This window comes from Microcaecilia unicolor, chromosome 4 (genome assembly GCF_901765095.1).
Source record: "Microcaecilia unicolor chromosome 4, aMicUni1.1, whole genome shotgun sequence".
NCBI lineage: Eukaryota > Metazoa > Chordata > Amphibia > Gymnophiona > Siphonopidae > Microcaecilia > Microcaecilia unicolor.
Window position 1 is genome coordinate 297,195,268 of NC_044034.1, and position 23,651 is coordinate 297,218,918.

Consider the following 23,651-nt stretch of genomic DNA (forward strand, 5'->3'; position numbering starts at 1 on the left):
GCACACAACTCACTGTAACGAAAACAGCCCTGTTGTTTAACAGGCTATCTTCCATCCCTGACCCCCACCGAAACAACAGAGCAAAGAACACTGAATCACTTTGGACTAGATTTAGTAAATCATGTCAAAAAACTGGTCTGACTAAAGTTACCGTGTTTCCCCGAAAATAGGGCATCCCCATAAAATAAGACCTACCGAGGTTTTTGGTGCCGTTGGAAAATATAAGGCCTCCCCCCGAAAGTAAGGCCTAGCAAAGTTTTTCTTTTACCGGTAAGTAGGGTCGCCCCCCCACCCGAGATCACCGGGCCCCCCCTCCGTCGCTCAGAAACTAACCCCCCCACCCGAAGTCGCCGGACCCCACCCCCTCCGTCGCTCCGAAACTAGCCTGAACTTAAGCCTCCTTTCACTTTCCTTCCAGTTCGCAGCAAGCAGCAGCAGCAGGAGGGCAGGCCACTCCTTCTTTCCGTGACCCGCCCTCACCTGACGTAACGTAACGTCAGGCGAGGGTGGGGCACGGAAGGAAGGAGAGGCCTGCCCTGCTGCTCCTGCGAACTGGAAGGAAAGTGAAAGGAGGCTTAAGTTCAGGTTAGTTTCGGAGCGACGGAGGGGGGTGGGATCCGGCGACTTCGGGTGGGAGCGCCATCTCGGGTGGGGGGGGCGACCACGGGTGGGGGGTTACCAGTAGTTGCAGGAGCGACGGAGGGAAGGTGGGTGGGCCAACTGTGTTTCCCCGAAATACTAAGACATCCTCTGAAAATAAGACCTAGCGCCTTTTTGGGTGCAAAAATTAATATAAGACAGTTTCTTATATTCGGGGAAACACGGTATGCATTGAGTGCTATTCTATACAGGGTATTCGCACTTTATAAAACAGCGCCTATGCACCTAATCTGCGCCTAACTTAAGGCACCTGCATTTACACCCGCTGAAACCAGGTGTAAATGCCAGCACCTAAATTAGGCGCAGATCAGACGTATTTTATAAAAACGCACGTAACTCACAGGAACACTCCTGAAATGCCACGTTATAGGAGTTACATGCACATCGTCATAGAATACGCTGTGCGCGTAACTCCCAAGGCCAATTAATGCCAATAGTTAGTTCTTAGCAGCCAATTATGGTGCATGCAAATTGGTTATGTGTGCTGATTTGCATGTGTAACTTTAGTCCCCATATATAGAATCCAGGGGTTCCTCTTTTACACACTTTCTAGAACAGGGCACAAAGCAGCTAAAAATACATAATACAAATTCATCATAAAAACTTAACCCTAAGAGATTAAAAAAAATGCCACTCAGTAAATGCATATATATATATATATATATCTCTCAAGATTTTAGTTTTTGAAGGATATAATACTACTTTGTATTTCTCATTCTGGAAATGGCGATCACCATTACGGCATAGTGTGGGTCACATTGAGCCTGCAAATAGGTGGGAAAATGTGGGATACAAATGCAATAAATAAATAAGGATGCATCCATATACCTGTCCACATGATATGAAATGCTCTATGTTTCGGAAGCTAATATAAAAATCAAAACACACAGTTAGTGGGGTTTTCACAATATACAAAACAAATAACTCCCTTTGTAGATACGTTTCTATTTGCTGCGTACTGCACAAAGAACAAAAGGGGTTTTTCTTTCTTGCACTGGAGCATGGTGAAATACAGAATCTAGACTTGGCCAGGATTGTGGTTTTGGCAGGGTTGAGGCAGCAGTTAAGACCACACTATTAAAGCAACTAACCAAAAGGAGGCTTTTAAGTACTGACACTAGATGACAATATTTAAGCTCTTCTCAGTCCAAAGATAAAGGTAGAGGCTGGCGGGAAGAAGGGGATTGCAAACAGGGGTTCAAAGGTTACAGCCTGGCACAAGACACTACCAGAAGTCTTGCAGTAGTGAAAAATTGTATACTTAACTCTCACACGTTGTAAAAAAATATGAAAAATATTCTACTCCTGATCTGAGCTGTAGAGTCTGCCAAGAGACTTTAGGGAGAGGGTCATTGCTGCAGACCCCTGTACCACCCAGCAGGGATCTGGAGCAATACCTTGGAGGCACCAGAAGGGGGTGACAGGACAAAACAGCTGCAGAGCACCTCAAGATATTTGTGTGCAAACTAATTAATGAGCAATTATGTACTGACATTAATTAGAACTAATATGGACTTACATGCAGATCTGCCTATGTGCTATTCTATAACACTGCGCACCCCAACAGTCTCGTGCACAACCCAAAAGGGAACATGGCTATGGGAAAGACATAGGCAGCTCAGGGACGTTCCAAAAACTTTGGTGCAGTATTATAGAATACCAGGGTTAAGAACCCAACTTACACACCAAGATTTACACCAGGTTTCACCAGGCATAAGTGCTCTCACCCAAAGTTGGGTGCAGGAATCAATGCTGTATAGCGCTTAGCGCTGATTTTTCCCAGCGCCTAACTTTCAGTGCCATTTACTAAATCTAGCTCTACATGTCTGGGTTGGTGGGGAAGGGAAGAGGCGGAGAAAATTCTTTCCTCAATGACAGAGGGACTAACTCTTTAAAAACTATGGAACGCACTACCAAAAGACTTGAAAACCATATACGAACATCTACACTTCAGAAAGACACTCAAGGTATACCCTAAGGCATACCCTACAGATCCAACGTAAATGCCTGATCTCTGCGACACAACAACGCTAAAGTTCGTAATGGCCATCACTGAACTCTCCCGTCGAATGATACCTCTATGTGGTCCTACCACATGAACCTTACCCTATCACAACTTCACCTTGTATTTGTATACAGCGGAGTCTGCAACTGCTCTCCAGCACTATGTAAGCCACATTGAACCTACAAAGAGGTGGGAAAATGTGGGGTACAAATGTAACAAATAAATAAATAAAAATATGAGTGTATGGGAATAGTCATCCTCCTAACAGCACTGGAAATCTGTTTTTTCCCCTTTTTGTTTGGTTTGGGGGGGGGGGGAGGATGGGTAACAAAAGCACAAGGGAACAGTCAATCTGATTACCAAAATACCTGTGTCCTCTTTCTAGTTCATACTCACACCATCTCCTCAAAAAACACCTCCAAACAGCACCATGAGCAAGTGCTTTACAATAATTTACTCAAGAGTCAAAAAATAAATAAAATATTAAGATCTACTTTCATAAGGGTTAATTTTATTAGAGGTACCTTTGACGTCTTATGTAGGTGCTACTGCCTAAGAATATTGGTACTGCTGTGCCATAATAATAGAGGCTCCTAACAGCATGCAAATACCCATGTACAAATTTATATCTGCACCAAAAAAGGCTGCAAGCATGTCCATGTACTGGCAAAAAATGTGTCCACATACATCATGACTACGTCTGCTACACCCAAACTAGCCCCTGGGAATGCCTACACATGCATGCAGCCGTGCAGTTTTAGTTATTATATATTACGCACACACATACCTATAATGAAATGTGGAAAACATTCAGAAGCAGTTATATTAAACAAAGAACACTGTAAACAAATATAGTAGAAGTACTTGGAATGTTCACAGCGTAACAATGAATCCCCACCACCACTATAAACAGAAAATTGTAGGCATCTACAGATTAGGCCCTCACGCTACATATGAAACTCAATATATTAACTGAAGATCTAGAGGGCTTGCTAAATAAAAAAAAAAGTACACAACCATAAGTGTCCATGATCACAACAGACATGGCTTGAGGGGCTGTGTTTTTATACCCCCTGTCAACTATTAACTTGCATAAGCAAATGAATAGGAGAGCCTACTCCTCAATGAATCAAAATTGAATCCTCCCCTTCCCACACACAAAGCAAAACAAGAAGAAAAAAAAAAAGCTACTAAATGAAGGTTAGCACAGGACCCCCTCCCGCCATCCAATTAGCATGATTAAAAGGACTTAAGAATTAAACTACCTGCTTTATGAGTTAAGGATTGATTTGGGGTTTTTTTGTCACTTATACAATTCAGAATTGTTTCAATGTGGCTTAGAAAGAAGGTAGAAAGTACAAACGGGTGGGGAAAGCGGGTGTGAGGGGTGATGAAAGAGAGAGAGAGAGAGAAAAAAGAGAAGAGAAGAGAGATGGGGTTAGGATCATTTTGATCCTGTGGCAAATAAAGGGAGCACGTATTCCCCAAACTAACAGGAAAAGCTTTTTCCATTTGACAGAGGATTAGCTTGCCGTTGCTCCAGGAGCATAAATGTATAAAGCCAGTTCCTCCAACCTCCATGCAACCGTACAGATTAGAGAAGCCCTTTTCTATGTGTAAAATAGGTTTTACTTGCAGAAAATTGTTTTTATAGAATTACCTCCTATTTAGCCACTGCCACCATTAGGAACTGAAGTAAATCAAACACTCCTGTGCTGTCAAAACCAGAGCCACAGGTGATGCACAAAGCATAAATTCAGCAATACTGATAACTGAAGAATGGACTCAGAGGTTAAGATAATAAGATGAGGATGTAACTACAATAAAGAAGTAGTATTCGCCTTATAATTCAAAACATACCTCAAGCCTCTGGCTGAGCCGCTTTGTACAATGGACACAAAATTCTGTATTTATGCTGATGATGTGCAACTACTCACATGCACTGAACCAGATCTACCCACAGCTTTGAGTACACTGACCGTCAGTCTAACTGCTACTCAGAAATGGGAAAAAAAAAAAAAAAACACACTCTGCCTGAACCCAAGCAAAAAACAAATGAACAAATACCTGACTTCAAAATACCTTTTGGAAGTATGAACTCCCCATAAAAATCACAGGTCAGGAATCTTGAGATACTGCTAAACTCTGATCTCACAAATTCAATCCTCCTTTAAAATGGTCTCCCTCACCTGTGGCAGCTATGAAATCTCTCTCCATAGATTGATAAAGACAAGTGACCACAGTGGTCTATGTCATAACATCATGACTAGACTACTGTAATGCTTTGTACACTGGTCAAACGAAAATGTGTTTGCATCAGTTCCAGCTAATTCAGAATGCTGAAGCACTACTGATAGAAGGCCGCAAGCAACATGACCACATCACACCCTTTCTGCAAAAACTATACTGGCTACCAGTACCTTACAAGTCTAAATTTAAACCTCTATGTTTGATTTTCAATGTCCTCGGACAAAATGGGCCAGAATACTTGTTAGCTCTCTACACACCTTTGAGACCTCTAAGATCCTCTCAAACAGAATCACTATCTGCCCCCTCATCAAAAGAAATTGTACAGTGCTCTGAACTTACTATCTCTACTTCATGAAGAAGGTGAAAGCCTGGCTCTTCCCCCAAGCCTTTAATACAAGGTGACTGACTATATACCACTCTGCACCTGGACTCGCTTGCTGCATACCCTGTAATTTAGACCAGCTCCTCATACCTTGTTTAACTGTACAAAGAACTTACCTTGAGTTTAGCCACCCATCTATTTATCCCAACTGACTCTGTACCACCCATCTTGTTCCCATCTATGTATCTGCTCTTGGCCCCTCGGCTACACAGTAAGTTGTATTGTAAAAAATCATTAGCATCATATCTGTGTTAGTTGAATGTTCTAATGCATTCTTATTAGGTGTATCATTAGTATTATTCTGACACTGTCTTTTATCTCATTTGAATTTTAGTGCTCTTAAATGTATATTTTTGATACTGTTTCATGGTAGTCCTATTATTAGGTTTTAATTTTATGTGAAGTTTACCTCATTTATTGTATTTATGTTTATATTTGGTCATTTTTACTATTGTTATGCTACTACTACTACTATTTAGCATTTCTATAGCGCTACAAAGCGTACGCAGCGCTACACAAACATAGAAGAAAGACAGTCCCTGCTCATAGAGCTTACAATCTAATAGACAAAAAATAAAAGCAAATCAATTAATGTGTAGAGGAAAGAGGAGAGTAGGGTAGGTGGGGGCAAGTCAAAAGCAATGTTAAAGAGGTGGGCTCTTACCAAAAGAAGTTTTATGTTAAACTGTACCTGAGGTACACTGCCTCAGGTGCATCTCTTCATAAAGGCAGTTAATAAATAAATAAATGTGCAAGGGAAACATACTAAGGGCTAATCAGCCCCACCTCAATCCCCAAGATGGCTTAATTTGGGCAACACCTGGTGGCTCTATTTAGAGCTCAGGAACATTGAAGAAAACAACCAGAAAACAAATGCAAGGGTCTAACAGGGTGAAATTTCTTTACTTGTGAACGTAGGCTCCTGCCTCCAGGATTCCAGTGCTGATGCCAATTAAACAGGAATGGAAAGAGAAAGGAGAATTACTGAGCCAAAAACATGAAATATTATACATACACACTAACCAAGAAGAGAAAGCCAAAAAGACTGGAAAGAAAGCAACACAACCAGAAAATAAGCAATCCTGATATTGAGTATCTGAGCTCAGACTGTTGCAGCCAGCAAAGACTATCACAATATACAGAGGTTGACAGAAGTCGGCTTCTTACTGGGCTCCAAACTACAGCACTACATCCTGACAGGGGTAATGGGAAGTCAGAAAAGAAGAGGCACTTATAGCTCATACTCCATTTTTGAATGTTAACGTTAAGTGGATCACTGTAAGACAGAAGAAACAAATCTCCGCAAGGGTATATGGTGTGTAACGAAATAGCGAAGATGACACAAAAAGTAAATGACGCTCCAGATGAAAGTAACTGTTTATTGGATGATGATGAACAAGACTCGACACAGCTGTGTTTCGGCCTATAAGTTCTGCATCAGGAGTCTGTGTTCAATAATTACATCCACTTGTAGTACTTGTCATCGTTAGTATGTATGATGCGCTCTATGCACTGGGATAAAACTAGGCTATAATATGCAATAAAACTTTGAGGTTCAGCTCATAGTCTTTAGATTCTTTGATTCTTCACACAGTGCCAAAAGAGTAAAAACAAGAGCATATTTATTTTAACCTTTGTAATGCAGCTTATGAGGGCAGATAAAGACCAATTCTTCCATCTTGTCTGCCCAGTCACTCCAGTTCACACTGGTAAGGACATATCCCAGTTGCCGGTCATAGAAGCCTGTAGGATATTGCTCCATATCTAAGTTAGAAAAACTTTCTCTTTCTTTTTGGTTTGTTACAATCCTGAATACAGGAGCATAGAAATTTCCCCAGTTAATATTCTGACTATGCATTTCTTCTCTTATTCCACCCCCACCTGCTCCCCAACCGATGCTACCTTAAAAAAAAATCCAGAAAGATTTTCTAGAGTTTTAATAGCTACGCTGCATCCTAAAGATCGATCCTATGAGCGCTTTAAGCTTATACAGCAGCTGGTCAATTAAAAGGTTAATTTTAGTCTAGGAGTCCACAAAAATTCCTCCTATTTCAGTGGTTCTCAAACATGTCCTTGGGGGAGGGGGGGAAGAATTCACCAGCCAGTCAGGTTTTCAGGATATCACTATGCATAAGACAGATTTTCATGCCTGTTACCTCCATTATATGCGAATCTGTCTCATGCATATTTATTAGTGATATCCTGAAAACCCAACAAGCTGGTGATCCCCCAGGACATGTCTGAAAAACACTGCTCTAGTTGAAGTCCTACTCAAGGTAGAAACTCGGCACAATTCCAAATAACCTGTATAATCAGTTTTGAATTTGGATGACAGCAGAAATATCCTGGGAGTTCTAAGTATTTAGTATCTCATATTCATTTTGGGGAGGAGAGGGAGCAAAGAAAGTATTAAAACAGGACTATAATTTCACTGGATAAAAGTTAATAGGCTCAGCTTAGTCACTGCCCCAAACCTCAGTTCTAATCCTCATTCGGCCACCAACCATGAGACTTTTTCCAGAGTTGTTTTCTCAGCTTCCAGCACAGAGCTGAAAATGAGGCATGCATCAATTTGTCTCAGTCTAGACATTTTCATTAAACTATTTAAAACTCCATATTTCAAGCACTGTACAAATGTTTTGTTGCATCTTTGAAACAGCTACCTTTTACCTCCTTTCCCAGCCCAGGGAAACCGACAATCACTGATGCTGTCTCCCAGACAGACCTCTTTCCTACAACTCTGCCACCACCTCCCTATTTCTTGTACCTGCAGCGGTAGCAAAGGCTCACAATGATCCCCCTCTATTCCTGTGCAACTTTACCTGTGTGCCACTGCACTTTTTCAAAGCTCAAACAGTGCTTGTACCACACTTATGAACAAGTCTTTGATAACAGGCACTCATCTAGTGTAAAGCATAACTCGAAACTGTCTCCACAAACTCCTGAATGCTATCTGGGACAGAATATTTCACTGACACCCGATTCCTCTTGAAGGTACATTACTAGGACTAAGATAGGAAGAACACATATACATCTACAACATACTTTATTCAAATACAAATTGAGCGAGGTGTTCCATTTTAGCTTGCAAGATGTGAATCCGTTTCAAAGCAATAAACTGGGTACGGTTATATACTGCAGTCATAACTTCTGCGACTGACCAGCTGGTATGTGCTGTTAACCTAGTTTTAGGTGGCAGATCCAGCATTTCATGCACACTATCACAGTAGATAACAAAAAGGAAAAACAACAAAAAGTCACCTGATTTAGGTAGGTGGAATTTGGGAGAATGGGGTGGGGGAGGGGGAGAAAAAATGGTAATTTGAAGTTTGGTGTAGTAACCTGAACCCTGCATACAAGTGGAAAGGCTGGTTTCTATCCAGTCTGATGACGGAGCAATAGGCAGTGTATCACCTACATTGCTATGCACATGCCTGGCTGAGAGCATTTTTTTTTTATTTGCCAAAACTAATTATGTTGCAATCCAAGATGGATGAACCCAGCACAGGTTTAACCCTTTCCCTGCTGCTGAAAGACACATTAATCCTCCACTGAAAACAGAATTACCTTCAGCCCATTGAGTTTCTGCCAAGATGACACCTAACAAACAAGACAGGAGAGTGGAAAGCTAGGAAGGGCCCCACCTCCAGGCACTCAAGGACGTCCTAGTGCAGGCAGCTTCCACCATCAGGAGGCAATGCATTTTGGCACTCACCAAGTTTTGTCTCTCTGAACAGGTTAAATTGCTGCATACAACGAAAGTTTGATTTGAAAAGTCAGCCATGGCATTGCATTTCTGGATAATTAGTTCCCAAGCAGAATTTGGAAAGATGCATGCCCGTACCCCAATACACTAGAATTTGGCTCCTGTTTGTACCTGCAAACTCAAGACAGATTTGTACCTGCCAGAGAAATGAATCTGCTAATCACAAACATCACCAAAAAAAAAAAAAAAAAAAAACACCAGTTTTTTTTTCTCAGAGGGAGAGGCAGCTAAAATGAATTGCAAAAAGCTTTCTAAGGAACACATTTGCCAAAACAAGCACCGTTTCGTTTGAAAAAGGAATTTTTTTTACCCATCCCTACAGGAAACCATATTAAGGACTCACATGTGGATGTCTATAAAACAAACTGTTTCTGGATTTTAAAAAAAATCTATTTGGATAAACCTGGCTGTCAAGTGAGACTCAGAGTGGGGTGGAGATAAAGCAATTCACCCAGGCTCACAGAATGAGTCAACAGGAAAGTCGGTCTCAGATTCATAACCACGAAATTCAGCTGAACCCTAGTTCAGCTGCCTGGCTGAGCCAAGGCTCTTCTGCACTATGCAGTCCCAAAGTGACTTTAACCCCCATTTGTAGCCCTTTCACCACTTTCAGATGACTTATCTATACTCAGTTTCTTTTTCTTGCTCTGGAGTGCAAGTTACTGTCTGATCAGGTGGTGATCACCTGCTCAGACTCACTTTGCAATCAAAACACTTCCAAAATTTAAATTTTGCAGGCCGATGTTTGAAAATTGGGGAAAACCTGATTTTATTGCACTGCAGAAACCATGTTACCACCTGCCAAACACAGTTTAAAATAATTAAGTAAAAGAATGTAAGATAAGAGATCCGTGATTTCTTTTTCAAGAGCAGCGACTATTACAAAGCTTTTCAATTACAGTGGATTACAGTTTCATAAGCCAGTCAACAGATTTTGAAAACACAGCAAGACCACATAGAAAAATCCTACCAAAACTGCCCTGGAAAGGAAAAAATGTTTTAATTTGGATCTGTTGCACCAGTCACAGATGACGCTGTCATAATTTCCAATGGCGTAATCTTTGGTTTAGATAGGTACAAAGACACATCAACAGCAGAAATTCACTGAGCGCTTCCCACCCGTTACCTAGCCCAGGAGCAATTCTGGGGCTCTAAATTCACAGAACCAGTTCCCCAAAGCTAGTAGAATGAACCAAAAGACACAGGTCATGTTGGAAAAAGCAGTACCCATGCTTCCAATAGTAAGAGCACTTCAGGGCACAGACCATACAAGTCTGCCCAGCACTATCCCCGCCTCCCACCACCAGCTCTGGCACAGACCTCATAAGTCTGCCCAGCATTTTCCCCGCCTCCCAACCACCAGCCCCGGCACAGACTGTATAAGTCTGCCCAGCACTATCCCCGCCTCCCAACCACCAGCCCCGCCTCCCACCACCAGCTCTGGCACAGACTGCATAAGTCTGCCCAGCATTTTCCCCGCCTCCCACCACCAGCTCTGGCACAGACCGTATAAGTCTGCCCAGCACTATCCCCGCCTCCCAACCACCAGCCCTGCCTCCCACCACTGGCTCTGCCACCCAATCTCGGCTAAGCTCCTGAGGATCCATTCCTTCTGAACAGGATTCCTTTATGTTTATCCCACGCATGGATGGACCGTGCAGGTCTTTTTCTGCCGTCATCTACTATGTTACTATGTTTTTCCAATAATAAGAGCACTCTAAGGCAAAGTGCCAGGATCACTCAGGATGAGGGTAAATAAGCACACAAAAGAGTTCCCGTCAGCTCACTGTCATCCTGAGATTTTTCATCTCAAACTAACAGAAAAAGTCAGGTTTAAAAGCTACTGTCCCCTCCACATACAAAATAAATCCCAACACAGAAGGATGACCTGCAAGAAAAACAAGACTTAAGCCGTTTTCTCAGGAAGCAAATGCCAAGAAATTTGATCGCGTTAACTCTTCTACTTAGGACATCTCATTGGCTCCCCATAACTCATCGAATTACATATAAACTAACTCCTACTTGTCTTTAAAACCTAAGCGTCCAAGGGACCCCCTTACCTTTATCGTCTGTTGCTGCACTACAACCCTTTATGTGCCCTCCGCTAGCAGGATCAAAATCTGCTAATCGTACCAACTTACAAACAAATTATTCATGAGCATACCCCCCCCCCCCCCCGCGCTTCCATTTTTTCAGTCCAGGGACCCACCTCGTTACAACATCAGACATCTCTGTCCTTCTTCAAGGTCGACCTTAACACATTCCTATTCCAAGATGCTTTGGGCCAAGTACTCCCCTAGTGTAAGCAGCCTCGATATTTCCCTGAATTAAGTTAAGAGCATCCCCAGTGTTTCTGCTCTCCCCTTTTTTCTCTTCTTCCTCCCTTCCCCACACTTTGATTGTCTATTAGCACTCAGTTTTTTATTTCTTTAATATATAACTCTGTAAACCGCCTAGATGGAATTGCCGGCTGGCAAATTAGTAAATTGTAATTCTGTCAAGTGGATTTTGTTGCTGCACCGAAAACTGCCTAAAAGTATGAATCATGAGTTAAAGTTGCAACAATTAATGAAACATCTGAATAAAAGCTCTGCTGGCTTTCGAGGGCCATCATCCACACTTAAGTCAGCCTAGAAATACAGGGACAGGTGGTTAATATCTTAGTAGTTTTAGGACACATGGACTACAGCTAAGCGCAATCCAGTACAAAACCTTCTGTTTCAGTTTATTTCAAATTGATTTTAAGGAACAGTCTACAGTTACATATGGCCACAAACCACTTAAAACCCTGGAGATACTGTGGCAGACTTCTCCCCTTTCCAGCGGAGGGCACCTCACTTCAGTGGAGTTTCAGCCGATCATTACACAAACTCACGTTTTCTAATCTTTTAAGTATGTGTTAGAAAAATTGCAATACAAATCTAATAAATGAAAAAAGGTGGTTACATTACGCGAGACTACTATCCTATTGACTGTGGCTAGTGGAATGCCGAAAGCAGAATTAAAAACACATATACCACACTAAGGCAATGTTGTTGTTCTCTCTTTCTTGAAAAGGCTAAGGGCCAGATATCCCTGAGCTTCCAAAAATGCAGTAAAACGGAGAAGAATCACACGCACCCTCTAAAACCAAACATTTGCCAAGGATAATCAGCAACCAGATAAAACATCCCTGTGTCTTTCAGCAAGTCACGTAGCAGGTTAGGTTGGGGAAGCAGAGGTTGGCAGAGTCCAAATGTCTTCAGATCACCTTCCATCTCCACATGACAGGCAAGGCAGGAGGTGAGGAGAGGTGAGGGTGGGAGGAAGTAGGGCTTACATAATCAAGTACCCAGTGAAATAATGAGTTTCCTCCAGGGCCCTCAGTAAGCGCCTTTTGTTTTAGTTCAATTATTTACCATACTGCCTGCTCACAAAGTGGTTTACAATGCAACAAAACATTAGTTTAAAGGGCAGAACATTTTTTTTTATTAAAGCAAGCAAAACACTGAAAAAAAACAAACATAACGAGAAGTCACGGTTTGAATTTTTTTATACTGTGAATTACTAAAGAGGCAGAGTCAATCAAAATTAAATCCTAAATTACAACTCAAAGATTAAAAAATATATTTTTTCTTGGAATCTCCTTTACTATATTAAAATCCCACAGGAGGTTAACACTGTTATGTGGTGGGGTATGGGATAATACAGGCTTCTTGTACTTTTGTCCCCATGCCATAGCTATGATATTTCAAGATTATTACACGGGCCTATACTCTCCTGATATGGAGACCTCTCCAGGGAGATAATACAGAATTCACTTGGCGGCGGCGGCGCCTTACTCAGGTTCCTGATGAGGCCAAGGGACCCTTAGCAGCACAAATCACTGTTAGTGAGGTATGTCAGGCAACTCTAGCTCTTAGCCTTCAGAAGAGTCCTGGTCCTAATGGATTTCTATGGTACTTTTAGCCTCAAGCTTGCCCCAGTTTTGGCTGAATTTTTTAATGCTTCCTTGGAGGTGGGTCGCAGTAGAGAGAAGGGGACAGAACCGGCAGCAGGGCAGCCTATGGGAATCGCTGCTGCTGTCGTTTGAAAAACAAGAAAAGGCAAATTCTGGGAAGGGGTTTAGGGAAAGAAGGGGGGAGATGTCAGACTGGCTGGCGGGGGTGGGGGGGTGGGGGAAGCTCATTCCTCGCCTCAAGCTGAAGATTGTCTTGGGCCACCCCTGCATCTTGCACATCAGAAAAAAAAAAAAAAAAAGAGTACCTGGCCTTCTTGTCTCCTTAGATGCACAGAAGGCATTTGATAGGCTTTTATGGGATTTTAAAGGAGTATGACTTTTCTGAGGAGTTTTTAGCATAGATTCAGATGCTTTGCAAGAGCTGTATAGCCTCTGTGCTGGTTATGACATCTCCCTCCTTCTCTATCAGGTGTGACATGAGACAGGGCTGCCCATTGCCGCCCCCCCCCTCCTTTTTGATTTGGCACTGAAGGTCTTGGCATGGAAATTGCCGGATTCACCTGATTACATTTAATAAAGTTACATATAAAATACTGCCGTATGCTGATGACATGGTTAATCTCTTGATAGACATTGCCAGATCATCCCCTAGTTTAATGGCTCTATTCAAAAAATATGGGACACTTCCTGGGTATAAACAATAAATCATAGCTCATGCCCATGGGACCTGCAGTGGAACTTCCATCTTGTCTTCTGGATTTTGAAATTGTACATACAGCCTTTACATATTTGGGGGTGCAGATATCATATAAAATGACTAATCTTTATAAATTATCCCCTCACGTTAGCAGAGATTAGGTCCTCCTTGGACAGTTGGACAGACTTACATATTTCGTTACTGGAGATGGTTATTCTGTTGAAGATGGTGATTTTACCACAGCTTTTGTATATGTTCCAGCAGTTGCCCTATGGTGCCCAAATCCTTTTTTGCTCATTATGAGGGTATATTATTTCTTTTCTGTGGCATAGACAAGTACCACGGATTAAACTGGCTTGGTGGGCGTGCAGAGCTAGCTTGGTATAGACCTGAACCCTGGATGGTGTGATCTAGAGGAGTCACAGGTTGGGGGGGGGGGGGGGGGGAAGAATAGCTTAGCAGCTCATTTGCCTTATAAACCTGACACTCCCAGTATAAAAGGGTTTAGTCAACCGAGTCCCTTTCTTTTACATCAATATAAAGTTTGGTGGACAACCTTGAAAGATATTTGGGGTATCAGATGATGACTTTTCCCCCATAACTTTCCTAATTAGGAATGCCCATACATTATCTTTTTCTGAGGACTTGGTCTATTGGGCAGGGAAGGGCCTCTGTTTTTTGGGACAGCAAGGTGCTCAAGTTAAACCCTTTACAGATCTTCAGACTATCTACGACATCCCTGCTCACACACCATACATTTATTTTCAACTATGTAAAGTGATTACAAGAGGGAATGATGAGGATAGATCTCTATGCCCTAGAAATAGCGTCAAGAGAGCTTTAACAACCCCAGGACATTAGGCTAGACTTATTACTAGAGTATACTATACACTGACCTTTTTTTTGGGGGGGGGGGGGGGGGGGGGGACGATGACACGACTACGATATAGATGCTGGATTAATAGTTAGATGGAATGAGGACTTGGGGTTGGCTCTTGATGAAGAGGACTGGCAAGAACTTTGGGATCAAACTGCAAAAATTTGTAATAAGAGACAGAACTTATGTATGAATTGCTTCATCAAGACTATTGCTGTCCCACCTTTTTCTCAAAAATTTTGAAACACTGATCCTCATTTCTGGAGAGGTTGTGGACAGCTGGGTGACTATATTCATATGTGGAGGTGATGTGGAAGGGTACAGGTATTTTGGGAAAATATTCAGTTAGAGATCTGTGATATTTTGCATTTCTCGTTTGAACTTATACTTTGCCTCTCTGCCTGTTGGGGAGGTTGGGAGATGAGAATGTGACTAATAATTATAAGAAGTGAATAGCACATTGTCTTCATGCTTCCTGAATGATTATTGCATATTTATGGAAAAGGGACCCTCAGATGGCATTCTGGAAGAAAAAAGTACAAGACATTGCCATTTTGGAATCACTTACCAGTAAGATACAAGGGAAGAAAACTTTATGACAAGATTTGGAACTCATACTGGACTTGGCGACAAATGGTGGCCTGAATTCTTTGGCTCGATAATCAAGATGCCTCCTTTCATGATAATGACATTTTTGCTTAGAAGCGGCTGGGAGCTGGTTTGGGGGGAGGGAGTATGGGAACCATAGTTCTTGTATAGCCATTACGGTGATCTTCTCTTTTTATTACAGTATTGAAACACTCCTGTGTTATTGGTTGAGTTGTTTTATATTTATACTACTGTCTGCCAAGTTGAGTTATATAAAAAATAAATTCCTTTCCCTTTCAAAAAACAGATTGCTTTTTAAATATACACATTTGCCAAGGGCACCAGGAAACAGGGACTTCTGGTATGGGAGGGAAAAGGCCATGTTTAAGATTCCCAAGTGAGAAGATGAGCAGATGATTTCAGGCTGCTTTTGCAGATGAGGATTTTTTGGTGGGGGAGGGGCTTACTCTACTCCCTTAGATTCTCTCTTCTCGCCTGACTCATTGGGAAAGACCGAGAACTATGCTTTTACACTGGTGTTCCCTGTTCACCTCTACAATGGAGCAATGGATCTCTGCCAGCCAAGTGCTTAATTAGGAAAACCCACATTTGGGCAACTCACATAGAAATGGTTTAAGTGAAAGATACCATGGCCTGCAGCAACCTTGCCATTGCTCTCCCAAACCTGTGCTTACATCATCTCTCAACACCCAGAAGCCAAGACAAGGAGGACAACTGTTTCTTCACTTCCCAATACCCTGTAAATACAATTTCCAGACTTGAGTAGGGCATGTGCTTGATTTGAACTCTGAAGTCCCCCCCCCCCCATCCCTCTCCTCCCACTTGCTGCTCAGTGCAGGACAAAGCTATGGGTCAAGTAACATTGGATTAGTTATGTGCTGCACCATGGAAATTCTTGCTTGGGGTTGGGGGGGGGGGAGGAATCAGGACTCCCACAGAACACTATTGCCACACAATGAGCCCCTGAGGGCTATGTAATTTGCAGCACTGGGATTTGGGGCTGGGTCCAGAGGGATTCTGTTTGCACTCTGTCTAAGGCTGGGCCAATTTGCTTAATCACCCCCTTAAATACCATTGCAGGGCCAGACAATGTAAGCTCATTAACAGCTTTACAGATCTCTAACAGCTCACTTTAAATGAGAAAAGAAGAGCAAACAAAAGAGAAAAATGCAGATTTCTCTCCATATTTTCAGACCCACCAAGAGGTATCATTAAATTGTTTACTGCAGTTTTGCATGCAGAACATCTGAACAGGGAGTGCAGGTATCAACTATCTGGTGACCACATTTGTTTTGCCTGGCTGTATGAAGATTACAATAAAGCGTTACTACATTCAAAAGAATGAATGTAATTTGTGGTTTACCCCAGTGTAATTTACAGCCTCTGGGAAGGGGGAGCAGAGAAGGGGTGGGTCTAGGCTCTACAGCAGTATTCAGATGCAGGTAACCTAGATGGACCTCTATCTACTAACACAAGCAGCAAAACTGATGCATCACTGGGGCCAGCTAACATCTTGACCTAATTAGCTTTGGCTACTAGGGAGTGGGTGGGGGGTAGGGTCAAATGTTACGCTGTCATCCTCCCCCTAACCCCCCAACCAAAATGGGTTCCACGGCCTCTGTCAACTGAAATTTCACTAATCATCTGGATATTCCAACTAGCCTGGTACAAGATCCCACTTTCCCCGGGCCATCAGAGGACCAAAGTGAACAAAATGGGCAAGACACACTTCCTGTGCCCTTTCTTAAGCCAGAGAACATAACAGTGTCCAAATCCGTATTCTTTAGTTTGATATCCAGCTGACTCATAATAGCCTCTGCAGGGTGACAATGACCCTGGTATCTTAGAGAGCAGTCACAAGGACAAAAACAGCACCCAAAAATACCAAAGGGAAAAGTCAACAATCTGAGTAGCCTAGTGGTTAGTACAGCGGACTTTGATCCAGAGGAACTGGGTTTGATTCCCACTGCAGCTCCTTGTGACTCTGGGCAAGTCACTTAACCCTTCAATGCCCCAGGTACAAAATAAGTACCTGTATATAATACATAAATCGCTTTGAATGTAGTTGCAAAAAAAAAAAAGCACAGAAAGGCGGTATATCTAGTCCCATTCCCTTTCTAAAGCACCACACTATCAGATCTTGGCTACTTATGGATAATCAATGCCTCCTCTGTCTTATTCAAATCAACGTTCTTTAAAAGAAAAAAAAATCACAGAACTTCTTACTTTTAGATTAAAAAAATTAAATTAAAAAAAAGAAAGCACAGAGTACTTATCCCGATTATTCGGACAAAGCAACAAAATTCTACTACCAATAGCCCTTGTGAACTACAGGAGTGGGAGATGCACAGATACTAAACTCTACTTTCTAAAATGCAAAATATTAAGTTATGAATTTGAATTACCTGAACATTTATTTCAAACATTTATGTACAAAAACTACAATGCTCTGTATCTCATACCACTTGTTCATGGGTTTTCAAATATGCTATAAATATTTATGAAGTCTTCACCCACAATTGTGCACCAAATTATCTGAAAAGGTTTCCCTGCTTTCTAATAATTTTACAATTTTCAGCCTCTAATGATTTTATACTGTGACAGCACATAACACTTTCCTTTTGTTATATAATACCCTTCATATACAGTTTTATGATATATATCGCATATTTTTTGTTGTATTAACTGCATCAGCATGGCTTATCCACTCCAGTAACAAAGCCCCCTGTGTCCTGCTTGCCCCCAACCTTAATTTCCCTAGTTGTCCTGCTAGAGAAAGCAGCAGAAATAGGACAGCCATCTACCCCCTCACAATTTCAGCAGCCAACCAGTAACTGATTCTAGACAGAACAGCACCAGACAACTTCCAGTAAAAAAAACCAAACCAAAACAATAATAATAATAATAACTCATTCACTTGATCTTTTGGAAAAAGAAAGTAAGTCAAACTCATACTGTCAATGCAACCAGAACACAAAAAAGGAATTGGGCGGCAGCATCCTGAATACTCATTTTATTAACACATTATAATTCTCAGGCATGTGTATCAGAATGTGTATCAGAATTCACGACCTCACTTTACTAACACTATTAAGAAACTTAAGACAAACTTTTCAAGTAACTAGTGTTTTTGTGTTACCATCATTCACTTAAAAAAAAAAAAATTGGCAGCTCAGAAAATATTTCTTGGTGAGAAAACAAATGGAGTGAAATAACAGAAACCCGGGTCAGATTGCAAGAGCAGGAAAGAGGGAAAGGAGAAAAAAAAAAAAAAAAAGCAACTAGCCTGAACAAAAAGGCAACAGAGGCCCCAGTGAGGGAGACCAGCAAAGGAAAAGGGAAGGCAGGTCTTCCTTTCCTCAGAGAAAGTCTGGTGGGAAGAGAGTGGAGGCAGGGAGAAGGAAAAAATGGAGCCTTAAGAGTCCCAGGGGCACAGCTGGGTATGGACACGGGAGGGGGGGCAGTAGAGCCTGGTAAAGGAATGAGTTAAAGAAGACAAGAAAAAAAAAGCAAAGAAAAAAGTGGGGCCAGGGGGACAAAGACCCACACATAGATCCAGTAAAGCAGCGGAGTCCAGGAAATCAGGATTTAAGAGACTGATTAGAATATGAGGTCCCCAATAAACTAGAGATCAGGCCACAAGGGAGAGAGAAGGATACGAGTGCAGCCCCGGGTTTCTCTCTCTGCACAGGGCCCACTGCAGGAGGGTAACTGTAAGAGCCTCCCCTTACCGTTCGAGCGCTGGGAGACAGGGTCCCATTGGGCAGATAAGGGCTGCCAAGGTCTGGGATCATCAGGAACGGGTATCCCGGGTAGGGGGGGCCCTTGAAGAATCCTCCATCCTGCTGCTGCTGCCGCCTCACCACTTTCACCCAAGAGCAAGGGAAAGAAAAAAAAACACAACATTAATCCCCCTAGAGTACCCCCTCCCTCCAATACACACCCCCACCACTACACCAAATCAAATAACAGTTTAAATGTTAATGGTAATAAAGTTAAGGTTAAAAACAAAACAAAAAAAAAACAAAGAGAGAACTTACAAAACAGTGATAAAAGTTACAGGGTACAAAAAGAACGAAAACCAGCACTGTTCCGACGTTTCGGTACCGATCCACAAAAAAAAAATTACACCCCCCCCCCCCCGGATACAAACTACCCCAGGCACAGGAAATACCTTCAGCCAGATAGTCCCTGGGCTTCTCAAAGCTCTCCCTGGGCTGGGGGCGCCTCTCCGCCTAATGAGCGAAAGAAAGAGAAAGAAAATCAATCTTGGCAGCTCCACCAGCTTCCAGATCGGAGAAGAAGAAGGCAGGGGACACATTTTGGGGGTACTGGGGGAGGAGAGGGGGGAAGAGGAGTCGCTTTTACCTCAGAGTCCGAGGAGCTGCTGTTGTTCTCGGATTCGTTCACTAGGGAAGATTTCACGTCGTCTAGGTCCCTCTCGGCCGAAACATTTTCCGAGATCTTCTCCTCCTGCTCCCCTTCATCTTTAAAGGAAATCAGTTCATCGTTGGCCCCCAGATCATCGCCCCCGCCGCTGTTTAACTGGGGCATTATTATTCAAGGTTTTTCCCCCCCCGATCTGTAGAAGTCCCAGAAGCAGCAAAATATCCTTTTCGAGAACTTTAAAGCGCCTTTTACCCCGTCCAAACTATAATCAAAACAAGAGATGAATTCTCACTCCAAATCCCCCTTTTTCTTCTTCCCAGGTAGTTTTGCGCTCAGTCTTCACTTAAATTCTTGCTTGAAACTTTCAATCGCAAAACCTCCGTCCCATTTTGTTACTTTTTTAAAGCTCGGATCGATGACGACCCCCCTCCAAAACAACCTCTTAGCTTTCAAGAAAAATCCCCCCCACAGAAGAACAAACCCAGGCAGATCCCCTCTTGCTTCAACACCCTGAAAAAGATCAAAAGTTTTAAAAGAAGAAATAAAAATGCATCCATAAAAAAAAGAACGGAGGTGAGCCAAAAGTTTTGAACAATCCTGCATTTAGGGCTCCCTTCCAAAAAGAAAAACAGTGAGACGTTTCCTGTTTGCAGCTGCTAAAAGAAACAGGGACAGGGCAGCAGATTTTTTCCGCAGTTCCCCTTGATCAGATCCCGGAGATCCTAAAAGCATTTGAGGAATTGCAAGAAGTTAGATTTAAAAAAAAAAATGCACGGCAGACCATCCAGACTAAGAACTCAATGTTCTTTTAAACTCTTTCCCACCCAAACTGAGCAGCAAACTCCAGGAAGCAGGCTTACGGGAAAGAAAGAAAAAAAAAAAAGTTAAAATCACCAAGAAACCTTTATCACTCTTCAGCTTTCACTCTTTTTATTTATTTATTTTTGTTTTCATTCTTTCGCCCAGAATCCACAGGTCCTTTAGGGGCTGGATTTCTTGGTCTTTTGCCTTCGTCTCCTTCTTGCCCCCTCCGTGTTGTCTGCTGCTACATTGCGTCGCCCTAGCCAGCCCCTTCGCAGTGATTAGGGAATGGGAAAAAGTATAGTTGAATCAGGGGAGGCTGGAGGGTTTTTTGCAGCTCCTGCCAGAAAACGAAAGGGAGGAGTTCCCGGCGCAAACCGACACTCCATTTAAGACAGCTCAATGGACAATTGAGGGACTGGAGCCAGCCTTAAAGGGCTAGCGCCTGGAAGAGTGCCCAGGGAGAGCTGATGGCCTGATTTTAAGCTACCTGTGAACCCAATTTGAAATATTTTGTTATTTTATTTTTTGTCAGGCAGTTCTTTATTAGTACTTTTCTCTCCAGCTTAATGAAAACCAGGCTTGGAGCTGGTACCATAAGTCTTCCATTCAGGGCAGTACAAGGATTTTTTTTTTTTTTAAATTTGTACCCCGCACTTTCCCACTCATGGCAGGCTCAATGCGGCTTAGGTACTTATTTGTACCCAGGGCAATGGCGGGTTAAGTGACTTGCCCAGAGTCACAAGGAGCTGCCTGTGCCTGCAGTGGGAATCGAACCCAGGACCAAAGTCCACCACTCTAACCACTAGGCCACTCCTTGGGCCAGGGGTGGGAAAACCTGCAGCCCACCATTGAATTTTACGTGGTCCGCGGATGGGAAGTATACACAGAAAACATCATTAACTACAGTTTTTGGCAATTGTAAATACTGTATTTTGCAAATATTTTCAGAATAACTGCTCTAGTAGTTTGTTCCATCATTTTAGATATATATTTTTTTATTATTTGTCACAGAAGGCTATGGAGCTCTGTGCATTTCTGGTTCTGACATTATGTAATGTTGTGGCTTGCAAATTGTAGCCCTCTTTATATAATGGTTTCCTACACCTGCCCTAGGTGAATCTTCATGCATACATCCCCCACCTGCCACCCCTATCCCTGCAGGTTGCTCGAGGCCCTATCCCCTATACCCCTGCTCTTCCTCTCCCTAACCCTATCCCTACCACCCCAAGTAGCCAGCCAGCAACCCATCTCCCTATCTCCTTCAGTTCCAGCATCTCCACTTCCCCTCTCTCCAGGTCTATCATCCATTCTCCCCTTCCCCCGATCCAGCATTTTCTCTCCTCTCTGCCTCCCCACCTACTCTCTCTGCTTCACCTCCCTTTTCTTACCCCAGTGTCATGTCCAGCATGCTCCTGCCAGTGGTGTAGTAAGGTATGGCAAACCGCCCCAGGTGCTGTCTTGGCAGAGACATGGTAGCACCCCTAAAATCGAGGTACTTGGCTTGGGGGATCCCCAAGCCCCGCCAGCGGAAACCCTCCTGCCCGCACACTATGGCATCCACTCCTCACCCCCTGCAATGCTGGGTTTTTGTATAGCTGTGCATGCGCAAGGGAGGCCCACCTCCCATGCATGCACCGTTTTCATGCATGTGGGGGGGGGGCCTCTCTCACACATACTCAGTTGTACAAAAAACAAGTATTGCACTGGGGCGGGGGGTTGACAGCATATGGGTAGGAGGGCTTCTGCTGACAGGGCTTGGGGACCCTGCCAGTTCAGGTATGTGACTCGTGCCAGGGAGAGGGAGAACTGAGGGAAACATAGGCATAGTAAGGGAGAGCGGGGGTGCCATCCTTCCTTACTACGCCATTAGCTCCTGCCATTGCATCTTTTCCTGACCGTTTCAAAAGTACTGCCTGCCCATGCAGGGTCTCATTGCTGAAAAAGAATTCCAGTCAGGGAGAGGCGGCAACGCTTGAGTACAGGCCTCTGCTGCAAGGCCTGCACCAACCCACAGTACTTTTGAAGTGGCCAGGAACAGGTGCAAATCGAGGGTGGCAAGAGCTGCCGAGGGAGTATGCTGACCATGGGACTGTGGTAAGGAAGAGGCTTTTACCTAGTTTGCCTAGTGGCAGGGACAGCCCTGCCCTAAGCAAACCTTCAGCCTTGCTGCCACCTTTTCTCAACCATCATTATCATTCCAAGTACCAAATCTCCCATAATAATCTGGGTAAATGAGCTATTCCATACCTTGTATTGTTATTTGAATATTTTTACTGCTGTAATTTTCTGTTGCCTATGTTTGGCTTATTTTTGCTGTACACTGCCTTGAGTGAATTCCTTCAAAAAGGCAGTAAATAAATCCTAATAAATAAATATAGAAACTGTTCACCTTCTCTGTTGGTAAAAGTACCTTGCTTTCTTTGAGTTCATATGATTGTCAGGAACTGTTGTTTTGTATTGACTGCTGCTGTTCTTTGTGCTCCCCTCCTGCAAGACGCTGCTGCCCTAGGTGACTGCCTAGCCCTGCCTAATGATTGTGCCAGTCCTGTCTTCATTTGCGCTAGAGATTTGTTTTTCTCTGTTTTATATTCTCTGCCTCCCCCCAGCATATTCAGTAGGATTACCTCAGTGATTGTCTTGGGCTAGAGGCCATGTAGCCTGGCTCCATTCAGAGCTTTACAACAAGAGACTCTGATTCCAACCATCTAGATGTTGCTCCCACCCAGTAACTACTGCTACCATTCTCTGTGCCCCCCCCCCTATACCATCTGTGGATGCTCAGCATCCCCAGCAATGGCATCTCTAGACAGAAGTATTTGGGGAGCATTTGAGGAGGGGGGAGTAGTGGGAAAGCCATAGTGACATCTCTGCCTACCACCTCCCATCACTACAGTCCCCTTTCCCAAGCTGTGAATGCTGCCTTCTTGGCATCTCTAGACAGAAGTATTTGAGGGGGGGGGGGTTCAAGCCTCCCACATTACAGCACTCCCCTCCCCAAATTGTGAATGCTGCCTTCTTGGCCTCTGGATGAAGGATCAACATCATTTACAATTAGTTCAAACTACCGCGTTATCACCTCAAGAAATTTGATCACATTACTTCTTATCTTAAATCCTCACATTGGCTTCCGATCTCTCATTGCATTACTTACAAAATTCTCCTAATAATTTTTAAAACTTGCTACTTCTGAACCCCTCAATCTATCTCTGTGACGCTTTCGGGATCATTTTCGAAACAGAAAAACATCTAAAAAGTGGCATAAAGCAACATTT

General features: G+C 43.0%; 1 protein-coding gene across 1 annotated transcript in view; it reads right to left on the reverse strand.

Moving 5' to 3' along the window:
• TCF7L1 (transcription factor 7 like 1) overlaps positions 1 to 20,722 on the reverse strand; it is a 238,462-nt gene extending 217,740 nt beyond the window's left edge. The window contains exons 1-3 of the mRNA XM_030201772.1: positions 19,555 to 20,722; positions 19,361 to 19,421; positions 18,918 to 19,051 (exon numbers count right to left, since the gene is read on the reverse strand). Coding sequence (XP_030057632.1) covers positions 18,918 to 19,051; positions 19,361 to 19,421; positions 19,555 to 19,740 — 381 coding nt within the window. The 5' untranslated portion in view covers positions 19,741 to 20,722. The remainder of the gene's footprint in view (positions 1 to 18,917; positions 19,052 to 19,360; positions 19,422 to 19,554) is intronic.
• Positions 20,723 to 23,651: the final 2,929 nt, after the last annotated feature.